The 24,173-nt window shown below is 42.8% G+C and overlaps 3 protein-coding genes and 1 long non-coding RNA gene across 4 annotated transcripts in view; 2 read left to right on the forward strand and 2 right to left on the reverse strand.

Moving 5' to 3' along the window:
* Positions 1-24,173, forward strand: part of LOC143372282 (uncharacterized) — a 394,641-nt gene that overhangs the window by 280,843 nt on the left and 89,625 nt on the right. The gene's annotated exons all lie outside the window — the stretch shown is intronic.
* LOC143372204 (uncharacterized) overlaps positions 1-24,173 on the forward strand; it is a 170,582-nt gene that overhangs the window by 66,902 nt on the left and 79,507 nt on the right. The gene's annotated exons all lie outside the window — the stretch shown is intronic.
* Positions 4,226-7,411, reverse strand: LOC143372390 (uncharacterized). Its single transcript, XM_076818540.1, is given in 3 exon segments — positions 4,226-5,258; positions 6,694-7,332; positions 7,334-7,411. Coding segments are annotated over 3 exon segments (1,008 nt in total). The 3' UTR covers positions 4,226-4,967.
* LOC143372391 (uncharacterized) lies at positions 8,120-22,356 on the reverse strand. The gene is made up of 3 exons (XM_076818541.1): positions 21,068-22,356; positions 19,057-20,990; positions 8,120-8,265 (listed from the first exon to the last, which is right to left on the reverse strand). The coding sequence occupies exons 1-3, from the start codon at positions 22,165-22,167 to the stop codon at positions 8,120-8,122; spliced, it is 3,180 nt and encodes a 1,059-aa protein (XP_076674656.1). The 5' UTR covers positions 22,168-22,356.

Below are 24,173 nucleotides of genomic sequence, written 5' to 3' on the forward strand. Positions count from 1 at the left end.
TTCCACTTATTAATCCATTTACTGAACCGCTTGCAAATAGTTCACTCTCAACCATCACGTGAGTTAGTCCACATTCATCAATGAATTTTCCTACCGCTTTAAAATGGGCCATCATAATATGGAAAGAGCCCAAATTAATAAAAAGATTGTCGAATTGTGTTTTTTCAGTTGACTGAATTTGAAAAGCTGTTTTAGCAATAGCTAAATCATATGTAACTTGTATGTACCTTTGTTGGCATATTTCGGCAACTTTTTGACTTTGTCTCATTGTTTCATACACAACGGATGTATCTGTCGGTGACTGATTGATTGGCGTGGGGTAAAATATTTTTTGTTTACAATTACTAATTTGTACTATTTCACTATTGAAGCCTACCCACATAGGCGTGTCCGGTACTTTCAAATAATACTTTCAAATACTTGTTAAATTTTGCACTGACGGTGTCGATTCTTCGATCGATTGCGTTTCTGACCCTGATGCTTCACGTCCTACCTCGTCTCCTGCTGGATTCATTGCTTCAATTCCTGAAGCTTGATTATCAATAGACATCGGAGATGGCTGCGATGATACTGATTCTTTATACTTCTCGACATATTTTTTTTTAATGGCCGCGAAAGTCTTGTAACATTTCACGTGGTATCCGTGAGTAGGCACAACACTAGCCGGTAAAATAATATCGTTGTACTTCAAGTTACAGGCGACACGAACTTTCAGAATTTCAGTACACTTTTTTAACGAATTTTCAGTGAATAAAATAATTTGATCACTTTCATCGTTACAAGAAAAAGCACAAACGGGCACAGAAGCCATTATTCTTCACGATGTCTCGCGTTGTGAAATAATGTCAGCAAGTAATAATGGCAACAAGAACGTTTAGGCGAAAACGACAATGATTCCACGAGAAACGCACGCAGCGGCAGTTTGGACTATTCTGACAATTTTCCGTGGATACGCAACTTCGGTCGCTTGGAAAAAAGTAGTGGAGGAAAAATAACTCTCGAAGCTCGAAGCCATTGCCACTTGACGTCCTTTCTTTGAAAACGCTTAAACTGTCCTTCGCGCTCGACCCGAGGGTCTGGAAATTGTCAATTTTATTGCCTACTCTGGAGCTCGGTCGCACGTGGCATGCACTTGGTAAGAAGAGTTGAACCCTCGGAAAAAATAAACTTTCTCCCAAGTCGACTGTCCGCTACGCTATTTACCTTCTTAACAGGAAAATACTAAACAATACACAGTACAAAAACAATAAATTAACCCAGAAAATTGAATCGCTGCGATCGTATGTTTAGAGCGCGTAAGCCACGTATCGCGCTTTTCATCGACGTCTGCCACGTTTTATCCTCCACTTGGAGGTCTGCCATTTTGCGCATCGTTCATTAAATGCGTAAACAATAAGTATATGAAATTTCAGAACTGCAAGAATGACGTAAATTTTGCCGAATATTTTGCAGCTTTACTTCGATCTGCCGGCCATTTCTCCCCCGTCTAGTTGTCTGCCAATAGTTACACGCTCTTCGTACCATCTTGTACTATGTATACCAGAATTTTCAGGACTGCAGAAATGACGTTATTAAGCTAGAAAATTTTACCTGTTTTACGTCCACCCCCGCCGTTAGTTCCCCGGACTGACGCGGCAGACCGGCGATTTCGTATTCGGCAATACTAATCCAACATTTTTAAATAAGAATGGTGACTGCATTGAGTCACGTTAAACCCTGTGTAGCCAGCTCTCCGTCTATAGTGCCGCTTTTGCTGTGCTAATTGTACTATGGCAAGAGAGAATGCCTGACACGCAGTTAAAATTAATGAACTTATCAAATTAGAGTCGGTTATTCCCGTTCGCGTCGTTTATTTTACTCTTTTCATGACAGAAAAGAATTGTTGGCAAGTAAACAGGGTGTCCCAAAAAAGTCGGAGTTCCTTGAAAGGGGTGACTCAGGTGGTGATTTGAAACAACTTTTTCCTTAGCGAAAATATTGTCCGAAGCTTCGTTAACGAGATATTAACAAAAAACCCCGACCAATCAGAGCGCGCGCCTTCCGCCCGAGCTCCCGTTGTAGCGTTGGCTACGCGGTAGGCCGCTGCGCTTGTACTACGAAAGTACGAACTAGCAAGTCGACATGCATCGAAGAAAACCGCGTTACACAGTTTTTTTTAAAGCAGAATCTTAAATAATAATTGTTTGAAGGGAGAGGACAAGAAATACGCAAATTTCGTTTTCAAATAAGGCATAAACGAAAAGGTAATGTAACAAAAAATGTACGACAAGTGATCATAATTCGTTATTGAGGTAAAAATCCGTAGTTTAATTACGGCCAACATAACTAAATTAAAAAAATAATTTCGCCATGGTCGCGGTTTATGACCGTATTGTCCTGCGAGTCGGCGGTAGAGAACGATTTGTTTTGGGTAATTTATGGCTTAGCTGGTTCCGCCTCGTAGCTGACGTGAACTCAGGATATTGGAAAACGGAAACAGGGTTGGTATGCCTTTTCTTCTTTATAGCAACTGGAGGACTTTCTGTTTCTCTTCTCTTCGGACCCTTTCGAACCGAAACACGTGGTGTCTGCTGCCTACCTCGAAGCAATGGGTACATTGGCAGTAAAAGGACGGCGCGCGCGCTTTTGTGAAAGTGTACGATGGGTCGTTCGTTGCACTTCTGCAAAGCACGTGTGTTTCGAAAATGTGCTGGCTTCTTTTTACCTGAAGCCTCTTGTTCTGGTGGGAGTTAACTCATAATGGAACGAGAGAAACTACTTGGGGGTAGAGGAAGTTGTTTGGAAAAAATCCTGTCAGTCAGCTAGCAATCTCGTCCTAGAAATGTTCTCCGCTCAAGAATATTACGCGATGTTCTGGGTGTACGCCCGGAACAACGGGGACGCAAGTGCTACTGTGCGAGCGTTTGCACGGGAATACCTGCACATCCAAACCCCCAGCGAGGGTACGATTCGGCGTTTGGCGTTAAGATTATTCTCAACGGAGTCAATGATGCCGCAAGGCGTGCATAGACGCTGAGGGTGGTCACATCGAGCAACTGCTCAACTAACAGTAATCGGCCCCTTTCGGTGTCGCCAATTTTATAACGTAGGAACAACACGTTCCATGAAAAGTAAATTTAGTGATCAGTGTTAGTGGCCGTGCAGTGAAGTGAATATTCGGTACATTAACCCGGATGCACTTGACGTTGCGATCCTTACCTTCGGGTGGTGTCGTATACCTGCGATCAGCTGAGCAGTGGGCGCAACCCTACCATAAATCTTTTCGTCCACCGATGACCAGGATCGGCACAGTGACCTACTTAGTGACACAGGATTCCGAAAAGGAAGGAAAGGAAGGAAAGGAAGGAAAGGAAGGAAAGAAAGGAAAGGAAGGAAAGGAAGGAAAGGAAGGAAAGGAAGGAAAGGAAGGAAAGGAATGCCCGTAGGGGTGAGTGTTATTTAATTTATTAGTGATTATTAGGTGTAGAGATAAATTCTGTTCGATTTTAGGGTTCAATAACAGTTTGATTTAAAAAATATGAAAACAACTTAATCATCGAAATAATTTCCATTATTGTTAATTACCTTTTGCCATTTTTCTGGTAGTTTACGAATATCACTGCGATAGAAATTCGGTTGCTTCTTTATACCGATTATGTAAATCCAGTCTGAAAGAATTTATTCATACACCTAATATTATTTTTTTAATTTAGTTATGTTGGCCGTAATTAAACTACGGATTTTTACCTCAATAACGAATTATGATCACTTGTCGTACATTTTTTGTTACATTACCTTGTCGTTTATGCCTTATTTGAAAACGAAATTTGCGTATTTCTTGTCCTCTCACTTCAAACAATTATTATTTAAGATTCTGCTTTAAAAAAAAAACTGTGTAACGCGGTTTCCTTCGATGCATGTCGACTTGCTTGTTCGTACTTTCGTAGTACAAGCGCAGCGACCTACCGCGTAGCGAACGCTACAACGGGAGCTCGGGCGGAAGGCGCGCGCTCTGATTGGTCGGGGGTTTTTGTTAACATCTCGTTAACGAAGCTTCGGACAATATTTTCGCTAAGGAAAAAGTTGTTTCAAATCACCCCCTGAGTCACCCCTTTCAACGAACTCCTACATTTTTAGAACACCCTGTATGTAGAACCAAACATGGCCAATGTATTCGCGATACACTTATGGAGATAAGGAAATCTACATACCGGAAAGTTTTTGTAAAATTCGGTGATATGACTTGTTTCGGTAAATTTTTTCTTGAGTGCCCGGTCACCCTTTAAATCTATTAATTCTAATCGTAAATCAGGTGTAGCGGAAGCCCGGGCAATGCGGACGTGTTAAGGTTTAGTGAGAAAAATAACACAGTTACAATTGAGATGAGAAATATTTTTTATCCTAATAATTATTTAAAATTAATCTGCTCTCAAATAAAATAAGGAAAAAATTGATAACTAAAACATTTAAACTTTTTTAGAATCAAAAACGTACGTAAGTCAATCAATCCGTTTTACCCTATCCCACTGGGCATAGTGGATGAGGGGGTCGGGCAAAGCGGATGTTATTAAATAACGCAAAGTCAATCTTGGCATTCGTCACAGAAGTAACTGCCAGATCTTTCATATGCAGTGCAGCATTTATGGGCCCATCTGGTACATTGGCTGCACTGGATCCAGTCTTCAGATGGGGGGTCAAAACACACCAAGCAGAAAAATCGGATATTTTTGTTATCTTTGGCAGACTTTTTTGTCGTTTTTTTTTTGCTCGACGGCTACAGGTAGGGCTAGCTATTTTGACTATTTTCGTTTTCTTGTTATTAACTTTGTGCAACTTAGAAGCTTGCTGATTTCTTATGGGACTGGATGTCAACACTTCTGCCCTTTGTCCTTTATTTTTACGAGCTATTTTTGGTACAGCCATAATGGGTATTGGTCTTACTTGAAATGGTGATGAGCTCTTAATAGTCGTCTCAAGATTTTCTGTCTCTACAATGCTGCATTGTAGTGCAGTACATGTGGATTATAGGGCCAAAGTCCTGTTTTTTTAAATCCTGGAATAGCATTTTGTACAGAGGCACCTTTGCTGTAGGCTGCTCCGAAAAGTTTTGCGATATCATACTGGTTGATAATTCTCGCTAGGTGACTTTTTTGAAAAGTGTTTAGCTCTTGTTCAAAGTGTTTTTGTATTGATCCATGAACAGCAACATCTAACGGCTGCATTTTGTTTGTAGTATGTGGAGCAAAGGATACGAAAACAACGTGATTTTTCCATGTAAATTATAAGGCTGGATAATACTTGTGAGATTCGTAGTTGTCAAGTGTAACGGTTTCGAGCGTGATGTAACGCTTCTTACAGGATTTCAGGATTAGTTCGAGTGGCGTGCGATAAAGAATTAAAATTCAAGAACAAGAATTTAACTTAATAGTGTTTATTCAGGAAAACACTTCTGAATTATACAAACAAACATAAATTAACTCTTTATAATTTTAAAGGAATTATAATAATTAAATAGGTTGCGACTCTCGGTCGGTACAAAGAAATAAAGTTGATCGTCTTGGGTTGCGACTCTCTGTCGGTACAAAACAACGCCCGTTTGATCGATCAATTTGATATATATATAACTTAAATGTCTAATAATAACGTCTTAGTCGATAGAATGAATTGGATTATGAATAGTGACTCTCGGTCAATATAGAAGGATAATAGGTTTATGTAATAGTTTAGGATTTAGGAATTGAATATGTTAAGTTGAGATACGTTTTGAATTGTTCTCCGTTTCATCAGGGGCAGGTTTGCCACCTGGAGTGATCTCAGTCCCACGTTGCTCAGGAGTAATGTACAAACCTGAGAATAAGAATTAATAACTTTGCTTCAACTAACTAAGGGGCCTACAAGGCGGCTTCCACGGCCTGAACGTCTCGTCAAACTTAGCGACTATGGCTTTGGTTGGGACGCTCGACAGAACCGAGGGGCCTACAAAGCGGCTTCCAAAGTTGGAGCATTAATTTATGTTGGGATCAGCTATAAGCTTTAAATGATCCTTTTACATTGAATAATTGACTGTTTGAAATAGAATTCTTGACTGGCATTGAATGAACCGAATAGAATAGAATGAATGCTCTCTGGGCTATCGTGCCCGTATTTATACATGTTCTGGATTTTGGGAGCGCACCAATAGGAATGGAGTTCGACTATAAACGCGTCAATCATTCTCGACTCGCTCGATTTGTTCTCCAGCCGGTCTACAAATCGACTGGTTAGTGCGCAGGCGCGCGCGGAACGCTCGATTCTCCCACTCATTGCTATGCATATTTTTCTGCTTCGATCCTTACTCTCGCCGATCCGCCGATTGACTGAGGATCGCGCATGCGTTCGATTCTCCCACTCTTCATCACTCGATTCTCTCTTTCATCGCACTCGCGTCTCGCGATACTCTGAGCTAATTTTAATATTAATACACACCTTATTAAAGTAGGATTAATAAGAATATAATAAAAATATAAGTATTTAAGTACTTATTAATTGGTTTTATTAATGTGAAAAAGAAAGGCGCAGTTTTGTAGGTTTGTTACACAAGTAGCAACAAAACTTTTCGGTTTTCATTTGGACGAACCATTTCAACAAAATACTGAAGCCACAGCAAGAAAACTTGTCCATTTATCCAACTATTATCACTCACGGAGGCTCGGGAACCTGGAGGGGCACCATCTAAAAGCCGATCTTGCATCCGTTTTCGACCAAAATGAAAAATGGTGGAACATATGTACCAGCATCATTGCAACAGCATATGGCAGTTGTAAGTTGACCTCTTTCAGCACTGCTAATAACTCCAACTTGTTTTTTTCCTTTCGTACTCAAAACCTTTGGTGGCTTAGAAGTCGTCGTTCTCACGCCAGTCTCATCCATATTGTAAATCGTAGTTGCATCAAAATTAAATTTCTCAATCTGGTCCCACAAAAGTAAATAAAACCGCTCCACCTGTGGTCTGTTAAAGCCTCTTGCTCTAGCGATGGAAGTGGGTTCAGGTGATCGCAGCACAATATCAGGGTGTCTTCGCTTACAACCGGCAAACCAATCTTCACCAGCTTTACCGTTCTTGAAAGGGTTCTCAATATTATATTTTGCTGCAAAATCATAAACTAGTTGCAGGAATTCAGCACGAGTTAGGCCGAAAAATAGATTATCTAACTCTTTCAAGTAATTACATAACTCATTTTCTTGTTCTTCGGTAAAAACAGTAGTAAACCTTCCCATTTTTTTTTTACAACTTCCTGACTTCAAATGCCGTTGTAATGTATACGGAATCAGGTATTTTTTAGCTGCAGACGTAATAGACTCTTTTTTTTTCATTGACTGCATACATGGCGCATTTTAGATTGCTCTCCGTCCATTTCGCTTGAACTGTTTTACGTTTGTACTGGAAAACCATGCTAGAATAAAATAAAACGGCAATAATAATATGAGCGGGATTAGCAGGGCAAAGAGGATTGACCATCCGCTTCACCCCCATCCGCTTTGCACACAGAACCCAGTTGGTGGAAACTTGGAATGTTTGGAAAAAGTATGAACAACAAATTAAAATTGTTAACCTCTAATAGAATCTTAAGAACACAGAATTCTTATAAAAAACATTTACTGTGGTAAATACCGATAACTAATAATAATCAAGCCACGTAGGTACCTGAGCGAAATTTGTAAGAAAACGCACAATTTTTGTGTGTGGGTATCAAAGAATTTACACACTGTGAGGTTTTTAGGTTTTTATTACAACGTGCAGTCTGGCCCAATATTCTAGCGTAACTGCAGAGCATGCGTCGTCTGCCGATCGCCGCGCCTCTTTCGCTGTTGCAAGCGCGCAGATCGCCGCGTCGCTTCGCTCGCCGTCCGCGCGGGGGCGCTTACCTCCACAAATGATACAATGGAATTTATCAATTTTATGCGGAACTGGAAGATTTCTTAAACCATTTCGGAGGCGGCCGACAAATCCGATGTGCTCTCCAACCATTACTGGAGCACTATCGGTTGTGACAGAGACCAGCTTGGTCCAGTCTAACCCCATACCGTCGACCGCTTTTTCTACGCACGACAAGATATCCGCTCCTGTCGTGGTCTCTTTTAAGGGACTGAAATCTAACAGTTACTCTATTATTGACAACTTCTCATTGACACCACGAACAAATATTGCAATCTGTGGTGTGCCTGTCATGTCCGTTGACTCGTCCAGTGCCAAACTGTACGCAATAAATTCGCGGGTGGCAGCAGCCAATTGTTGCTGCACGTCCGCTGCCATCAGTAGTAAGACAAGGGGGATTCTAATTCAAATTTGAGTTTCAAGGTCATGATCATGACCTTGAAACTCAAATTTGAAAATTTGTTTTTTTGTCGGCGGGCTGGCGGCGGATGACGTCATAGAGATGACGGAGTGGTGGGGGGTATCATCGAGGAAGAGGAGGAGGAACCGCGGGGTGACGGTGCGGGGGTATCATCGAGGAGGAGGAGGAGGAGGAACCGCGGGGTGACGGTGCGCTACTCTGGAGCGTGGTACAGACTGTCGGTAAGGAAGGTGCTACTCTGGAGCGTGGTACAACAGACTGTCGGTAAGGAAGGAAATATTAATTTTATGATATTAATATAAATGAAAAAACTTCTCGGGGCGACGGGGCTCGAACCCAAGACCTCCGCGGTACGAGTCAGCCGCCTAACCAACTCCCCCAAACGCCGTCTCTGACATTAGTCTTTTCCGAATGGTACATATAGCGAAACCAACGGAGCGTCACATATGTGGCACACACACACACACACACACACACACACACACACACACACAACGTCGGCGTATAATAATTTATTTTTATGAAAAATTTTATCAGAAATTGTTTCGGACGATGTCGGGAAAGATCGGCGTTTCTCGACACCGCGTCTTCGAGGGAAAGAGATGGAGCATTACTTTAAAGTCAAAATTCTAGGAGGGAAAGAGACACCACTACATAGGGGATAGAATCGCATGCATTCTAAAGCTAACAGTATTTCAAAGCGTTCCGATTTAACGTCGCTGCGTATCGCGCGATCTCGCGCAATTCGACTCCTCTGGAGCAGCCGTGCAGGGTGATGTCACTTGGCGGCGCGAAGAATGAAATGTAACACAGAAACGCGGAATCTTAAAATTAGATGGCGGGGAGGATGATGGGTGAATGCAATGGAGAAATAATATAGGTTTAAGATATATATTGTTACAAATAAAAGAATATAATATAAATAATATAGGTTTAAGATATATATTGTTACAAATAAAAGAATATAATATAGGTTTAAGATATATAAATTGTTACAAATAAAAGAATATAATATAAAAAAAAAGAATATATAAATATAAATATAAATATAAAAAAAGAATATATAAATATAAAAAGAATATAATATAAAAAAAGAATATAATATATAAATATAAATATAAAAAAGAATATAAAAAAAGAATATAATATAAATAAAAGAATATATAAATATAAAAAAAAGAATATATAAATATAAATATAAAAAAAAAAAATAATATATCTATTGTGAGGATCGCGGTGGTGATGGTGATGATGATGGCGATCGCCGCTGCCGTATCGGCGGCCCCACCCAGGGCTGCCGCAGCCTGGCCACCCTCGTGGGGCCCGCCGCATTCTCCTCAGCCTGCGCCGATGGTTCCCCCACCACCCGCGCATTCATCATGAAATATAAATTCTAGAACACACAAAAAATTGATATAATATTTATACAAAACATATTAAATATATAAAAAAAATAAAAAAATAAAAAAATGCAAAGTATTACATACTTGCAGCGGGGGTGAAGGTGGTGGTGACGGCGACGGCTGAGGAGAGCCCCAATCTGGGGACCACACCCTCGGCGACGGGGGTGACGGTGGTGGCGATGGCAGCCCGGGGGGTGACGGTGGTGGCGATGGCGGTCCGGGAGGTGACGAGGGTGGTGAGTTCTGGAACATAGAAACGTCTGATTTTAATCTCACTCGGTATCAATGGTTAAACGCGATAAATGTTAAAAAAATACTGTTAAGTACATACCTCAGGGTCACACTCGGGGGCAATCCTTAATAGTCCCATTTTCGCAGAAATTATTTAAATTAGTCTGCTGTCTTTAACGTTTGATGGACAACTGGTCTCGATGCATCTCCTGGCTCTCGCACGTCAAAACCCCCTCCTATGATGAAATCGAGAAATGCATAGCTTTGCAAAGTAGGATGCCTTTGTTCTTCGCCATCTTCATCACAGGCCACCTGCATTTTCGCTGACCATCCTCCTCCATGTACTTATCTTCTTCTTCTTCACTGACCGTCCTCTCCTTATTCGCACGCATCTTCTTTCCCTTCTTCTATGGGCACATCATTCGACTAGACCATACCACTCTGATCACGTATTGAATATCTACCATACCACTCTGAACATGTATCAAACGTGTATTGGACCACTTTCAACGTCATCTATCGTACCACTTTGAACATCTATCGAACGTCTATCGTACCACTTTGAACATCTATCAAACGCCTAACGTACCACTCTGAACATCTATCGAACGTCTATCATACCGCGTTGATCATGAATCGTACTACTTGTACATAATTACAACTATCGTCTTAATCTAGCGTACATGCAGAAGGTTGGAGGTTGAGGAGGGTGAAGAAAAAACAGTTATGCATAAAAAATTGATTATATTTTATTTGTGTATTTCCCTCTGGCGTTTAGACCACCAGTTGAATATTTTAAATACATTTTGCATGGCACAGTGCTTTGCGTGTCTGCCACATCGCAGAGTATTAATTACGTTTAGCTTATTTAGGGATTTGATATCCTCGTAGTCAATGTCTAGCGTCTCGATGATCACGTCCGCTCTCGTATTTTCATCGAGGAAATCCATGAGCCAATCGCGTTTCTGCAGCCCTTTAACGTATACGACATGGGGTGTGTCATCTTCCTCGTCGATCGCATCGGCTACAGCTTTCATAATTAGCTGTTTAGCCATACTGTACGGAACGTCTCCATCTTCCCAACGTAGTCCATGATGTTTTGCCACCAACCACCGGATGCTCGATTTGTCGGATTTTGTAAGAAGATATTGTGGCATCGAACTCCCAAAAATATAGTGCGAGAGAATTGTTCCCTTTCGTAGGATAGCCACTTCCTTCGCGACAAATCTTCCATCGACGATGAACCCTTGCAGGTCAACGAATGTTGGTACGACCATTATCGATACAATTTAGAGGTCCGTTCGCTTCCAAGACAGACTGGAGAATGCAGTCTTTCTCGTAAAGCATCTCAATTTTCACGATGAAATTTTGTACGAATTTGGTACAGGAGAGGGCGGGCAAGTAGCGCAGTAATTTAATTGATTTTGCGCACCACATTTGTCAGCGGATTGTATTCAACCACCCGATCGTGCAGAATCAAACAGTAGGCCGTAGTATTTGCAGGTACGTTTTCTTTACAATCAAATTCTATGCGCACGTCCACGGTGCTATTCTTGATCGACTCATTTTGTCGCGAGCAATCAATCACCACGAGGGGGCCAAATTGCAAAAATTGGGCTACGGTGAATAATGCCTCGTTGCAACTATGTCCGTAATACGATTTACGAAAATGCGTATACATGTTAAATAAGATGGCGTGCCTATTCTTGTCAAAGTCCAAGTTCATGTCATCGTACGGGTAAAATTCCGAGTTGAGAAAAAGTTTTACATTGGTCAATTTGCAGTGGTCAAATCGAGTAACATCTTCAGTCATCACATTCTTTCGAGCAGTCTGTAGAGCAAAGATAATGTATCGCGGCTTCTCCAACTGTGCAGCTGCCTTCACGGCCCACGAATGCTTGGTCGTGCTCTGTAAGAGAGGATACTCGTACAGATCCCACGAGCGAAAACTAATGCTCAGGTTTTGTCCACTTTCCAAAGCATGTAGCAACGACAGCTTATTAACGTCGTTCAGCGTCACGTGAGGCATCCGCCATTGCACTTTAAGTAATTCAATTTCTGGTTCCAACGTCGGCGATCCTATTAGAGAATTGTTATCGTTGCGCGATCGTATTAAAATCAATTCGTGACGCGCATTAATAACCATGCGTTTGTAGTCCTCGCAAAATCCCAACAAATATTTGAGCGGGATGCAAAAATTGAAATGATTTTTCACTATTAGCTCATCGTGCCGTTTCAAGCCCCATCCCGCATTCTCCATATTTTTGTCTTCATCAGATGTCATCGATACATAGTTTTTAAGTGTGCTAGTTATTCCAACGTTTCTGTTGCGATCAATCTCCACACCATTCAGTTCATATCGAATCTCATCAAATATGAATGCCATGCAATTATTTCCCAACATCACCGGTGATACATCATTCGGCTTATTTATCGTCAATTTCCCCTCCAGGTAGAGGAAACTTTCACACGGTAATGTGTATAAATCCTGTTGCTGTATAGGTATTCTTATCTCATCGCTGTATCCAAACGTCGTGTTGACGTAAGGGTTGTATGTGTGAGTCTCAAGCTTGACGATGCGATCATCAAACGTCGGCTTCGCGCTAATGCTTAGAATGTCAGTCATTTTTCAACTTAATTGCGTACAATGAATCCCAGCGATTTCAAAAATGCAATGTTCGCAGCACTGAACCTCTTCTTTTTAGCGTAATCAGAGCTGTTGCAGTTGCAGTTGTTGTTGTTGTTGTTGTTGTTGTTGTTGTTGCTGCTGCAAACAATTTCGTTTGGAAGAAACGTGTTTCTGGAGTCGTTCAACACAAGCATCTCATACGACTGCACCACATGTATTATCATCGACGTCGTCGTACGTGCAGTCTGATGGTAATCTCTTCACCTCGAAAATCAAGCAACCGCCCGTCTTGATCCACAACACGTATCGTTAGATCCGAAATGACCTGTGCGGTGATTGGAAGGTAAATGATCTGCGCGGGCGTTTCCGATATCTTATATCCCGGCGGTACTCTGGGAGAAAATTCATGTATGGTATGTACGCGCTTCCCATTGCTGTACGCGCCAGCGGTCACGCTACATTCTACGCGAATAATGTTCACATTCATGATATTAATCGGATCGTCCGATTCGTGCCACTGTTCCGGTTCTAATACGCGATTCGTCGAGAATCCCAGTAACGATCCAATGTTATTGGGCTTCGTAAAGTCTACAATGAACGAGCAGTACAGCTCACTTTTCATGGTGTTGTTGTTGGGACGCAACACTATAGGATACTCATCGCTGTCGCTACCATCGTTGGCATTGGTGCCATCGAGTTTTTGAGGATATCGCTCGAGTAATCGCTGTTTCAAATACTTGGCAATGGCGTCTAATTCGTATGAACCGTGGGGAATCGTAATGTATTCAAGGCTGGTGCCGACGCTGCTATTGGTCTCATAGTTTGTGGTGAAGTAGAATTTATCGTTGCTGGAGTCGATGTTGGGTATTGTATGGTAAGTTTCAAGGGTTGTTAGACCAAGCTCGTAATCATCGTCGCTCAAATCTATGGGTGGAAAGTAGCTCACCGCGAGGGTGCTACTCTTGCCGGTTAGAGTGAATGTTAACGACATATTCCAAGCTGTACGACTGGACTCGTACTGAATCAAAGTGGTGAGAAGTCAATCCTTAAATTTGCAACCAATCGTTTGTAGAAAGCGTAGACATAGTTGACCACAATTGCTCTGATTGTACTCCTGATAAGGCGCGTGATTGTATTCGATTTTCACGACATCTTTATCCAGATATTGTACCAATTCCTTAGGCGGTCGAAGATTGCCAAAGCTGTCGAAGTATACAGCTCGACGCCCCCTCTTCGCATACGCCACCCAATGAGTCCCCGGTCCCTCGACATTATCCAAATTCACGATACCGCTCTCGTTTCGGCGTACTCCTCCAACAGGTAGTGCATTGCGCATAAAAACACCTCTAAAAAATGGAATACGCATACATTTTGCCAACTCCCCCAATTGCGCATCTGTAGTTACGCCCTCCGGCATTTTTATTGTCTTTTCGGCGTTTTTTTTTTTTGTTTCGATATTCCCTGTCCGCGCTTGTATGGTGCGAGATAAAGTCCGCGACCTTCCATGGTGCGATTATGACGCTGCATTTCCTGCAGCTGATGTTGCGCCGCCTTATTATCGTTTACCGCCTTGGCGATCCCCGCTGCTCCACCGGCTAATGATCCGAGAACACCTAGCAGCGGGAGAAGTGGTAATATGCCACCTCGTTTTGCCACCGGAAGTATCCGCTTTTGCGATGCTCTCCTTACAGTCCTTTTGCGGGGTTTTGTTTTCATCCCCATTCCGATTTTCGTCTTAGCTTTCATAGCTGCCCAAACAGCTGTAGCAGCACCTCTTTCACCCAGAGTCGAGTCTCGCGCAACGATGCGTTTTCGCGCTTTGTCAGCGAGAACCTTATCTGCCGTGTGCCTTTCACCGAGGTCGTTGCTACGCGAATATGCAATATCGTGTTCGCGACACGCTGCGTCCAACGGATTGATGCCTCGATCGCCTCTAGCCAATCGTTTTGCCAGATGAGTTCCTGGACCACAAAACTGATATCCCGGAATATGTAATTCGATAGGTAACGCGTTTATCGCCCGATTTAACAGACCACAACCTTTCTTTACTCTCTTCGACGACATTCGCTGCAGTTTTTAATCAATGGTGCTGGACCGTCGATATGCGTTCGCTGCCAAGGGCGATTATAATGTTCCAAGCATCGACGATACTGCTGAACCTCAGAATCGACTTTTATATGCTCGGGGAGTCTGTCCCACAACTGATCGATGTGTCTGCCAAACTCTCGCAGTAGAATAATTTTTTATATATATTTCAACTGCTCAGCGGTTTGGTCTCGAATATCACAATTATGCGACAGGATCAGAAGCATTTTGAATAATGAGCTGTTTTGCTTCGGCGCGAGCCTATAAATAGAGCGCACCGCAGCTTCGACGTATCAAAATCATTTTTCGCAGTTCACGGAGAGGATGCGATTCGTGCGACAACCTGTGGCGATACGCGTGACTAATTTTGATGATAAATCGCAAATGATGTCTCCGAAAACGAGACGCAGACACGGTAGCATGCTACCAAACACTATACGCTGCCTCATTTGTGGTCCATCAAATTGTGGAAAGACCAACGTGCTGGTCAGCTTGTTGGAAAGTCCTCACGGCGTGTGCTTCGAGAACCTGTACGTGTATTCCAAGTCGTTGCAACAGCCAAAATATAAGTATTTGGAGAATTTATTGACTGCGATAGATGAAATTGGCTACTTTACATTTTCAAATAATAGTGACGTCATCCCACCGAGCGAATCGCTTCCGAATTCCATTTTTATCTTTGATGACGTGGCATGCGACAAGCAAGATACGATAAGGGAATACTTTGCAATGGGACGCCACTCGAACGTCGACTGCTTCTATCTCTGTCAGACGTATGCAAAGATTCCCAAACATCTTATACGCGACAATGCGAATCTGTTGATACTGTTTAAGCAGGATGGTACCAACTTGAAACATGTGTACAACGATCATGTAAACACTGATATGTCTTACGAGGATTTCTGCGCTTTGTGTCGTAATTGTTGGCAGCGGGAGTATGGTTTCATGGTGATAGATAAAGATAGCGCGATGTCCAATGGGCGTTATAGAAAGGGATTTAACGAGTTTGCGCTACCGTGAGATGCTCAATCGTCGTCAACACATCGGTGGGAAAGCAACGTCTGCGATACAATGATGATTAGTAGTCAGGAGATTAAGGATCGCGAGAGAATAGCGATGGAAATTGCAAAAACCAGCGAATCCATTCGCAGGAAACATCAGTCTTTGAAGACTGACAAGATGGATGAAGATATCGCACTGGAAAAATACTTTAAACCTATTACCGAGCCCTTAAAACATATTGTGGAAAATACTGCTGAGACAGAAGCTGACATATCACCTGCGACGAGTATGAGCATTGAAACATTAACGCCTAAAACAAAAATCCGGCCGACATGGAACGCATCGCGTAAAAGAAATAGTAAACAGTCATACATGTCATTGGAAAATTCGCTCGTAACCTCCACACCAGTTCAGTCGAAGCGGAAACGGTTGAATGTCGCATCAAACGATTCCACGGTACCTCCTGCGTCAATAAATACATTTCCCGATGTACAGTCGCTCACAACCAATGATGACGAAGACGTGTATGAAACTTCTACCGATGAGTCGCTTGCAGCATCTATTAGAGAGCAACTCCAAACATCCGAGGGGCAAGAAACGTTTCGCAACCATTTCGGTCCGTTGGGACAAAAATACATGAGCGCAATCCTAAGTGGAGATAGGGATACGACCATAGATTATGTGTACGGTGTACACTTTGGTGGTAGTGGAATGATGCTGGGGGATAAGGCTTTGGATATGGACAAGAATGATAATATAATCATAGACGGTGTAAGGTATGGAGGAACGCCCGGTCTGTACGAACTGATTTTCAAGAGAATTCCCGATGATGCTATATACACTGATGCTGATAAACAAAAATACAAAAGTATACTGCTGATGACGAATGCTCACAGACGTGGCCATAGCGCACAAAACCCCATACTGGGTAACAAGGGATACAAGTACAAACATGTAATTGCGCCACTACTACCCCGTGTATTGACCAGTAAAGCGGGGAAAGGTCTAAGGACACCGCGAGTCATGGCGGTAAACGATAACAAGATCGATTATGTGCACTGGGATGATCCCAACGAGCTGGTGGATCGATTGCGTTTGCTGGAAGCGTCGCGTCAGGCGGGTAACAACTCGCACGACAACGAAATTCTATCGATTATCGAGGAACTCCGTGAGGCAGGCCTCATTATAAATTAAACCGCACGCCGATGATGTGCACTATATGGGTCGAGATGCCGATCAACAAATTTGGGGTATCGCTCGAGAAGAGTGGAGTAGCTACAATGGACTATTACAAATGGAGCGGCATGCTTCGAAATTATATGCGTGATAACGCTCTTTGCGTTACCGGAGCCGACTTTAATGCAAAATCGCGCAAGATACGACGCGTAGCTCAGCCGGTGGCCGACAGCGATGCCGTCAATAAACTATACGTGGAAAAGAGCAGTAAACTTTTGAGAGAGCAGCAGGAAGAATTAGAGAGGAAGCTGGTCGTGTTTCAAAGAGATATGCTGACGTTGCAAAACAGTGATCATAAGATATCACAGGCGTTGAATTCTATCCCGCAGTAGCGCTACGAAGGAGAATCATGCGAGACGATTGAACTTGTCCAGAATTTCCTCGGACCGACGGGGGCACATAATGCACGTGCACGATAATTATCACATCATTCATGTCCAAGACACCCCTGTGATTAAACATGCAACCATTATCGAAATCCAAGAGTAAAGAAAACCATGGTCACAAGAAGCGACAACTTGTTGAGGAATTACTCCAGCTCGAAGACGTTTCCCGCGGAGGCGCGTCATAGTACAAGGATACGATAATCTGTGGCAAGCTGACGTTGTAGAAATGCGCCCTTACTCGCGATTCAACCAAGGTCACCACTATATTCTCACCGTCATCGATATGTTGAGCAAGTATGCATGGGCGTTGCCGCTCAAGACTAAAAGTGGCGCTGAGGTGACTAAAGCGTTTGCAAAGATATTTAGAGATCGATATCCGAAAAATTTGCAAACCGATCAAGGAAAAGAATTTTACAACACCGATGTGCAGAAACTCTTGAAGAAGCATGACATTAATCATTATTCAACGTATTCGGTGATGAAGGCCTCCGTCGTAGAACGTTTCAATCGAACTTTGAAGAACAATATGTAGAAACTGTTTACGCTCAATGGAACCTATAGATGGACCGATTCGCTACCGCGTCTACTTGCAGAGTATAACGCGCGAAAACATAGAACCATCGGAATGCGTCCTTGCGATGTTACCCCTGCGATCGCCGACAAGCTGCTAGCCACAGTATACAGCAACCTAAAGATCGCTGCTCCAGCGAGATTCGAGTTGGGCGAGTTTGTGCGCGTGAGCAAATTTAAAACCATCTTCGATAAAGGCTATACGCCGAATTGGACAACGGAGGTGTTCGAGATAGTCAAAGTACAGACAACTAATCCCGCGACGTATCTGCTCGTCGATTCCTGTGGAAAACCCGTTGCCGGAGGATTCTATGAACACGAGCTGCAACGCGTCGCCGATCCTGATGTGTATCTAGTGGAAAAAGTGCTGCGTAGAAAGGGGGATAAGGTATACGTCAAGTGGTTGGGGTTTGATAAATCACACAATTCTTGGATAAATAAAAATAATGTATTGTAAAATAATAATAATAATACATGGTTCAATAAATACAATGTTATACATACAAGTTCAAATTTCTTTTTTTACAATACTTTTATAATGGAATTTTACAACGGAATTTTATAATGTCCCCAGGGCAGAGTGTCGGTAGAATCGGGTACGATATACCGCTTGTCGTCGTATGGACTTAGAGCGATTTTGGATTCTGAAATGGTGTACACTTTATGCAATTTAGACCGTATGCATGATTGCCTGCGAACCATTTCGATCTCCTTTTGCAAACACTGCGCGTAGTCGTCGAAAGTTATCGTTCTGGCTATGACATTGGTCTTGACGCCTTTCGCTTTTTTCGTATCTTTTTTACCGTCTACGCGAAGTGCATACATTTTCGCTCTAAGACCTACGAATTCGGTCATTATCATCCCATTATTTTCGTCCTTCATCAGCCCCGGAACCTTCTTATTTAAGCGCGGCATATTATATGTATTGTCAGTAGGATAATCGCTTGTGTCGAATCTATCGATATTGCGTTTCACGGACTCGTAGATATCATCGCATCGAATGTGATAGATGAAGCTATCAGTGTCTGTGTATAGAATTTTACATTTTTGACCATATAGTGGAGACATGTACTCGTGATGAAATTCGTACAAACAAATTTTTGATATGTCTAGAATGCACATACCCACATATATCGGTTTATTGAATTTCACCTCGAGTTTTCGCAATTCAACAGCTATTAAATTTTCCGAAAAAACACTTCTGCTGTGGAAATTCGGTTTCGCGATCATTGCCTCCGCACCATATCGTCCTTCCCAATGTGTTAAAAGTTTTACGTCCACCTGATTTCGCACATTTTCCATAGTTTTACCGAATACTGCGTTGTTCATCAATTTGTACAAATTTTTTTCAAAGTCGTTTGTCGCGCATGTTCTAAACCGTGTATTGAGTTCGATGTAATCGCGGAGCCAGGGAGATTGAGCGAATTGAAGCGCGCGGTGTATCTTTGTAATACGAAGACCGTGACTCGTGCACTGCTGCAGGTTGCGATAATGGATAACGTAACGCTGCTTATCGTATACCGTCGCGAGTAACTTGTCCTGTCTGCTGCCAGGTGGTTTGGCACGCGTCGGGCAGAACGGTAGATCGGCGTGAGCGTCGTGCAGACGTTGCGGATATTCCAGATCTACCTCGAGAATGTATCCCGTGGGCGAATCGACAGCGAACGAAGACACGTCAAAATTTGCGACATCTTCGACCCATTGAAATTTGGCGTATGGTAGGGGCTGACACATTGCCCATCCGTACAAGTTGTTCACGTCAAAGTACATCAAGTACGATGACTGTTCCGATGGGTTGTAAGATGACATGTACTTGTTATTGGCGTGTGCGTATCTTCCGGAACATTGGCTTAAACCGCCACGTATACCGCGTTCGATAAACATGACCATATCAATGTCTGTGAGCAATTCGAATGTAATTTTAGTATGTTTTAGCATGGCATCCCACGTAAAGCCAGGTAAAGTATAATAATGCGCTGAATCTAATCCGTAACTCTTGATACAACTTTCGCGAAAATTTTCAAAAATATCTGCCAATAACAAGACATCTGTTTTCAAATACAAGTCGCTGTATTCGCCCAAAGTTCTAATCCTGAAACGCTGCCAGACAATCTCGGCGTGCGCGTAATCGCTCTTGGATACAGTCTCACCCGTTAACGAACTGTAGAATGACTCGCGCGGTGGTAAGCATGGATCCTGCAGCTTGTTCGCGCAATCAAGGTATTCGTATGGAAATACACCCTTTCGCGTCAATAAATTGAAATCTTCGATGGATAATGTTTCAAATTCGGATCGTAAAATTTTTAATTTATCCGCGCTAAGAAAAGATGCTAATTTGTTGAGACTGGTATTGAGAAATTTGTATGAATCGATGAATCGCAATTTAATACATTTTCGCGAGTCTGAGTCAGCCGTATCTTCAACATTTTTTGTGAATGAAATGTACTTTTCTTTCGTTATGGGTAATACGTCAATGCTGCCTTCGAAAGCGGTAGCTATTTCCTCGATAATGAAATGCGAATCGTAGCCGGATAAATTATGGAAAACTATGGGGATGTAAAACGCATTTTTATAATTTAAATTGCACTCCGAATGTGCTGGGCCTCTAAAGCGTCCGGATAGATGGCAATGATCGCGAACTCGTACATCTTCAGCCTTGAATGGTTCTTCGCAAATATGACAGTGTGTTGCATCGCGAAATGTCGCCCATTGTTCGGGAGTTAAATCAAGCATGGGAACATTGTTGGTCAGAATGGGTTTGGCGAAGTTTGCAAAATTTTCCAGTTCGTTGACGAACCATGAAACACAATCCGCGTCGCGGCAACATCGATACGTCGACAGTGATGTATCGTACGAGCAATGCATATAATATGCAATGCTGTGCACTTTATGGTGTTGATACGCGCGCAATTTACTATCCATTTCACCCATTCGGTGATTGTCCTCTGTTTTTTCAATGATGCACTCAAGATCGGCGTACACCACGAAGGGGAGCCGCTCCTTCATACAGTGGTTGCTGAATTTGAGCAGATTGTTTCCTACGCTGGGCAACAGGATGGCGCAATCATTCATTTGCCCGCAGTCCAGCGAATGGGCCTCCAACTTCTCGGCAGATCCAAAGTAGTGCATGCATCTGCAAAAAATCAAAAATTTTTTTATTTAATTTTTTTCAACGATATTTTTCAACGTTTCATAAGTTTATGTACATACCGATCGCAGATGAATTTTTTTTCTCTGTGCCTGCTCAACTGCATGCTCACCAGTCGGGATAAGTCCTTGATCAGCACAAAGTGCCCTACATCGCCGTGCTCATGATTCGGCGTGTAGAGCAGATTGACGTGTCGATCCCTCTTTTGGCTGGTGAGACGCAGCGGAAAGACCGTCGATCCTTTCTCCATCCCGAAGGTGTACACGTTGACGGAGATGCCGTTCTGCCGCTCAAACTTCCCAAGCTGCTCTAGGGACATTGGAAACTCAATGTCTTGGAGATTTAGCACCAATGTATAATGTGGATATGAACTTGGTCGATGAGGGTTTCTTTCGGCGGGATGGAGAGCTGCGACCACTGCCCGCGCGAAGCAGGCGTTATCCTCGGATCGCACGCTAATTGTCGCTTTCTTCATCAATATTTCTCGTGGCAACTTGAAGTGGCACCCTGCGCGCAGCGGATTGTACTTATTAACGTTGACGGTTAGGTTGAGAATCCTCATCAATGCCCATCCACTATCGCGTTCCTGAAACTCTTCCAACGATGCCAGGGTGGGTTCGATGACGCATCGTTGGTACCACTCCTGTAGATCACATGTACCGAAGAGTTCGCAGTTCCGGGTATTGATGCTTTTGCAAGCATGTTTGTCCCCCGCCACAAATTCGCCGTTGAACACAGTGTTCACTTTGAGGTTCTGATGTTTCCTCAAGGCGCCTCGTACATACTCCAGCACAATGGTCCCCGCATCCTCGAGGAAGTTGCGCGGCTCGATATAGTTCGAATTTAACACTGCACCAGTTAATACGCGGGTATCGAACGCAGTGTCTATTTCGCGCCACAAAAGTCCTGTGCTCGAATGTCCAGCACCTTCATGCACGAAACGTCCGCGCAACGAATATTTTAGTCCTTCGAGATGAGCGATTCGAGCAACCAGCGATTGCTGAACACCGATCGATAATCGCGGGCGTTTCACTCGGCTGTGTTCTTCCAACGATTCGATGCACTCGTTGCACCGTTCTTCCCACGCGAGGTATTCTTCCTGTGAAATCAATCGCGCAGATTGATCCAACAATTGGCGTTCTACTTGCGCGAATTCTCCCATGGTTGTAAATGAAATATGTCTTTTCCTCGCAACACGTTGCAACGATTTGAGGCTTTGTGCAGTTTAGAGTGCGCTTTTTAAGACTGATACCATGGTTTGGTATCTCTGCCTAACTCTTTTGGCGTACCCCATCCCTCGAATGCACCGCATACAAAAACGACGATCCGTCCCAGCATGGTTCTGTGCGGTTTCTACCGATACAGCATAATTATTTCTATGATTCGCGCGTATGACGAATTAGCGCGCAAAATCATCCGACACAGTTTCTGCTGACGCCGCATAATTCTAAGATTCGACGCTTTCACAGATATTATATTACATTCAACACGTGTCGAGACTTTTATCCTTGAAGGTGGGGCTCAAATTACATACAATCGCGCGATATGCTGCGATGTTAAGATTGGAAAACATTATGGAAAAATTGGTAGCTTTAAAATAAAATGCTGTGGTGGGGGAGGCAATTGCACCTCTATTTAAGCCGAGCTCTTGGACGCTATTCCATCAATCGCTCAGTAGCCTCAGTGACTTTGACGGAACAGACGGAACTCCGTAAAAAAATATAGTGCACATCAAAATGTACAAACACAGCTTAAACGATTCATCCTGCGCAGCCGGCAACGATGGTGGGTTTCCAAATAAATGTGAACAACAGCAGCAACAACTACATCATCATCAACAATCCAATATGAGGTATGTACACGTTACTATACACTTTTCATTTACTTCATTCACTGTAAACGCAAAACGACCGAAGTATCAATATCATGTACTTGTTTCTTACAGTTCTGGATCCGTATCGCTAAAAACGATGAAAACATCGAAACCATCAATCGTACGGATCCTGGGGCGTGATTATCCACTGACTGCAACAGCTTATAAACGTCTAACTATAGGAATTCGCATTGGTATGGATTTGTGTCACGTTGAGATCACCATAGCCGACAATAAAGGCAGCGAGTTAAGCTTTTCAATGTCTACGTGGAAGCTCCTGCTACAAAACGAGGTGGACATACTCCAACGATTACGCAGCAACGCAACATCGCCCCAAACTCACATTATAATTGATCATTTACGACTAGAGTTCACGCGTATGCATGATGATCAACTTATTAAAATCACCGATAATCGCGTTGTCATATATATGACTGAAGCCACGATGTGTAAATTATTCGCGTACAATCATTGCATTGAACATATGTATACGTGGCTAACTGAAAATATGTACTCTGTAAGCAGTAAATATGCCACTTTCGTAGACGTTCTACGTAGCGCTACCGCGCCAACAGATTATGTAAAATTAATTTCTGAAAGCGAACACTTCGAACAGCATTCATTGATTGATTGTGAATTGTTAGCATGTGCAATCAATCATATTGTGCATGATGCTCGTAGTAAAAAATATTAAATTATATTCTTTTATGATTTGTAACAATATATATCTTAAACCTATATTATTTCTCCATTGCATTCACCCATCATCCTCCCCGCCATCTAATTTTAAGATTCCGCGTTTCTGTGTTACATTTCATTCTTCGCGCCGCCAAGTGACATCACCCTGCACGGCTGCTCCAGAGGAGTCGAATTACGCGAGATCGCGCGATACGCAGCGACGTTAAATCGGAACGCTTTGAAATACTGTTAGCTTTAGAATGCATGCGATTCTATCTCCTATGTAGTGGTGTCTCTTTCCCTCCTAGAATTTTGACTTTAAAGTAATGCTCCATCTCTTTCCCTCGAAGACGCGGTGTCGAGAAACGCCGATCTTTCCCGACATCGTTCGAAACAATTTCTGATAAAATTTCTCATAAAAATAAATTATTATACGTCGACGTTGTGTGTGTGTGTGTGTGTGTGTGTGTGTGTGTGTGTGTGTGTGTGTGTGTGTGCCACATATGTGACGCTCCGTTGGTTTCGCTATATGTACCATTCGGAAAAGACTAATGTCAGAGACGGCGTTTGGGGGAGTTGGTTAGGCGGCTGACTCGTACCGCGGAGGTCTTGGGTTC

Source organism: Andrena cerasifolii, chromosome 8, assembly GCF_050908995.1.
Source record: "Andrena cerasifolii isolate SP2316 chromosome 8, iyAndCera1_principal, whole genome shotgun sequence".
NCBI lineage: Eukaryota > Metazoa > Arthropoda > Insecta > Hymenoptera > Andrenidae > Andrena > Andrena cerasifolii.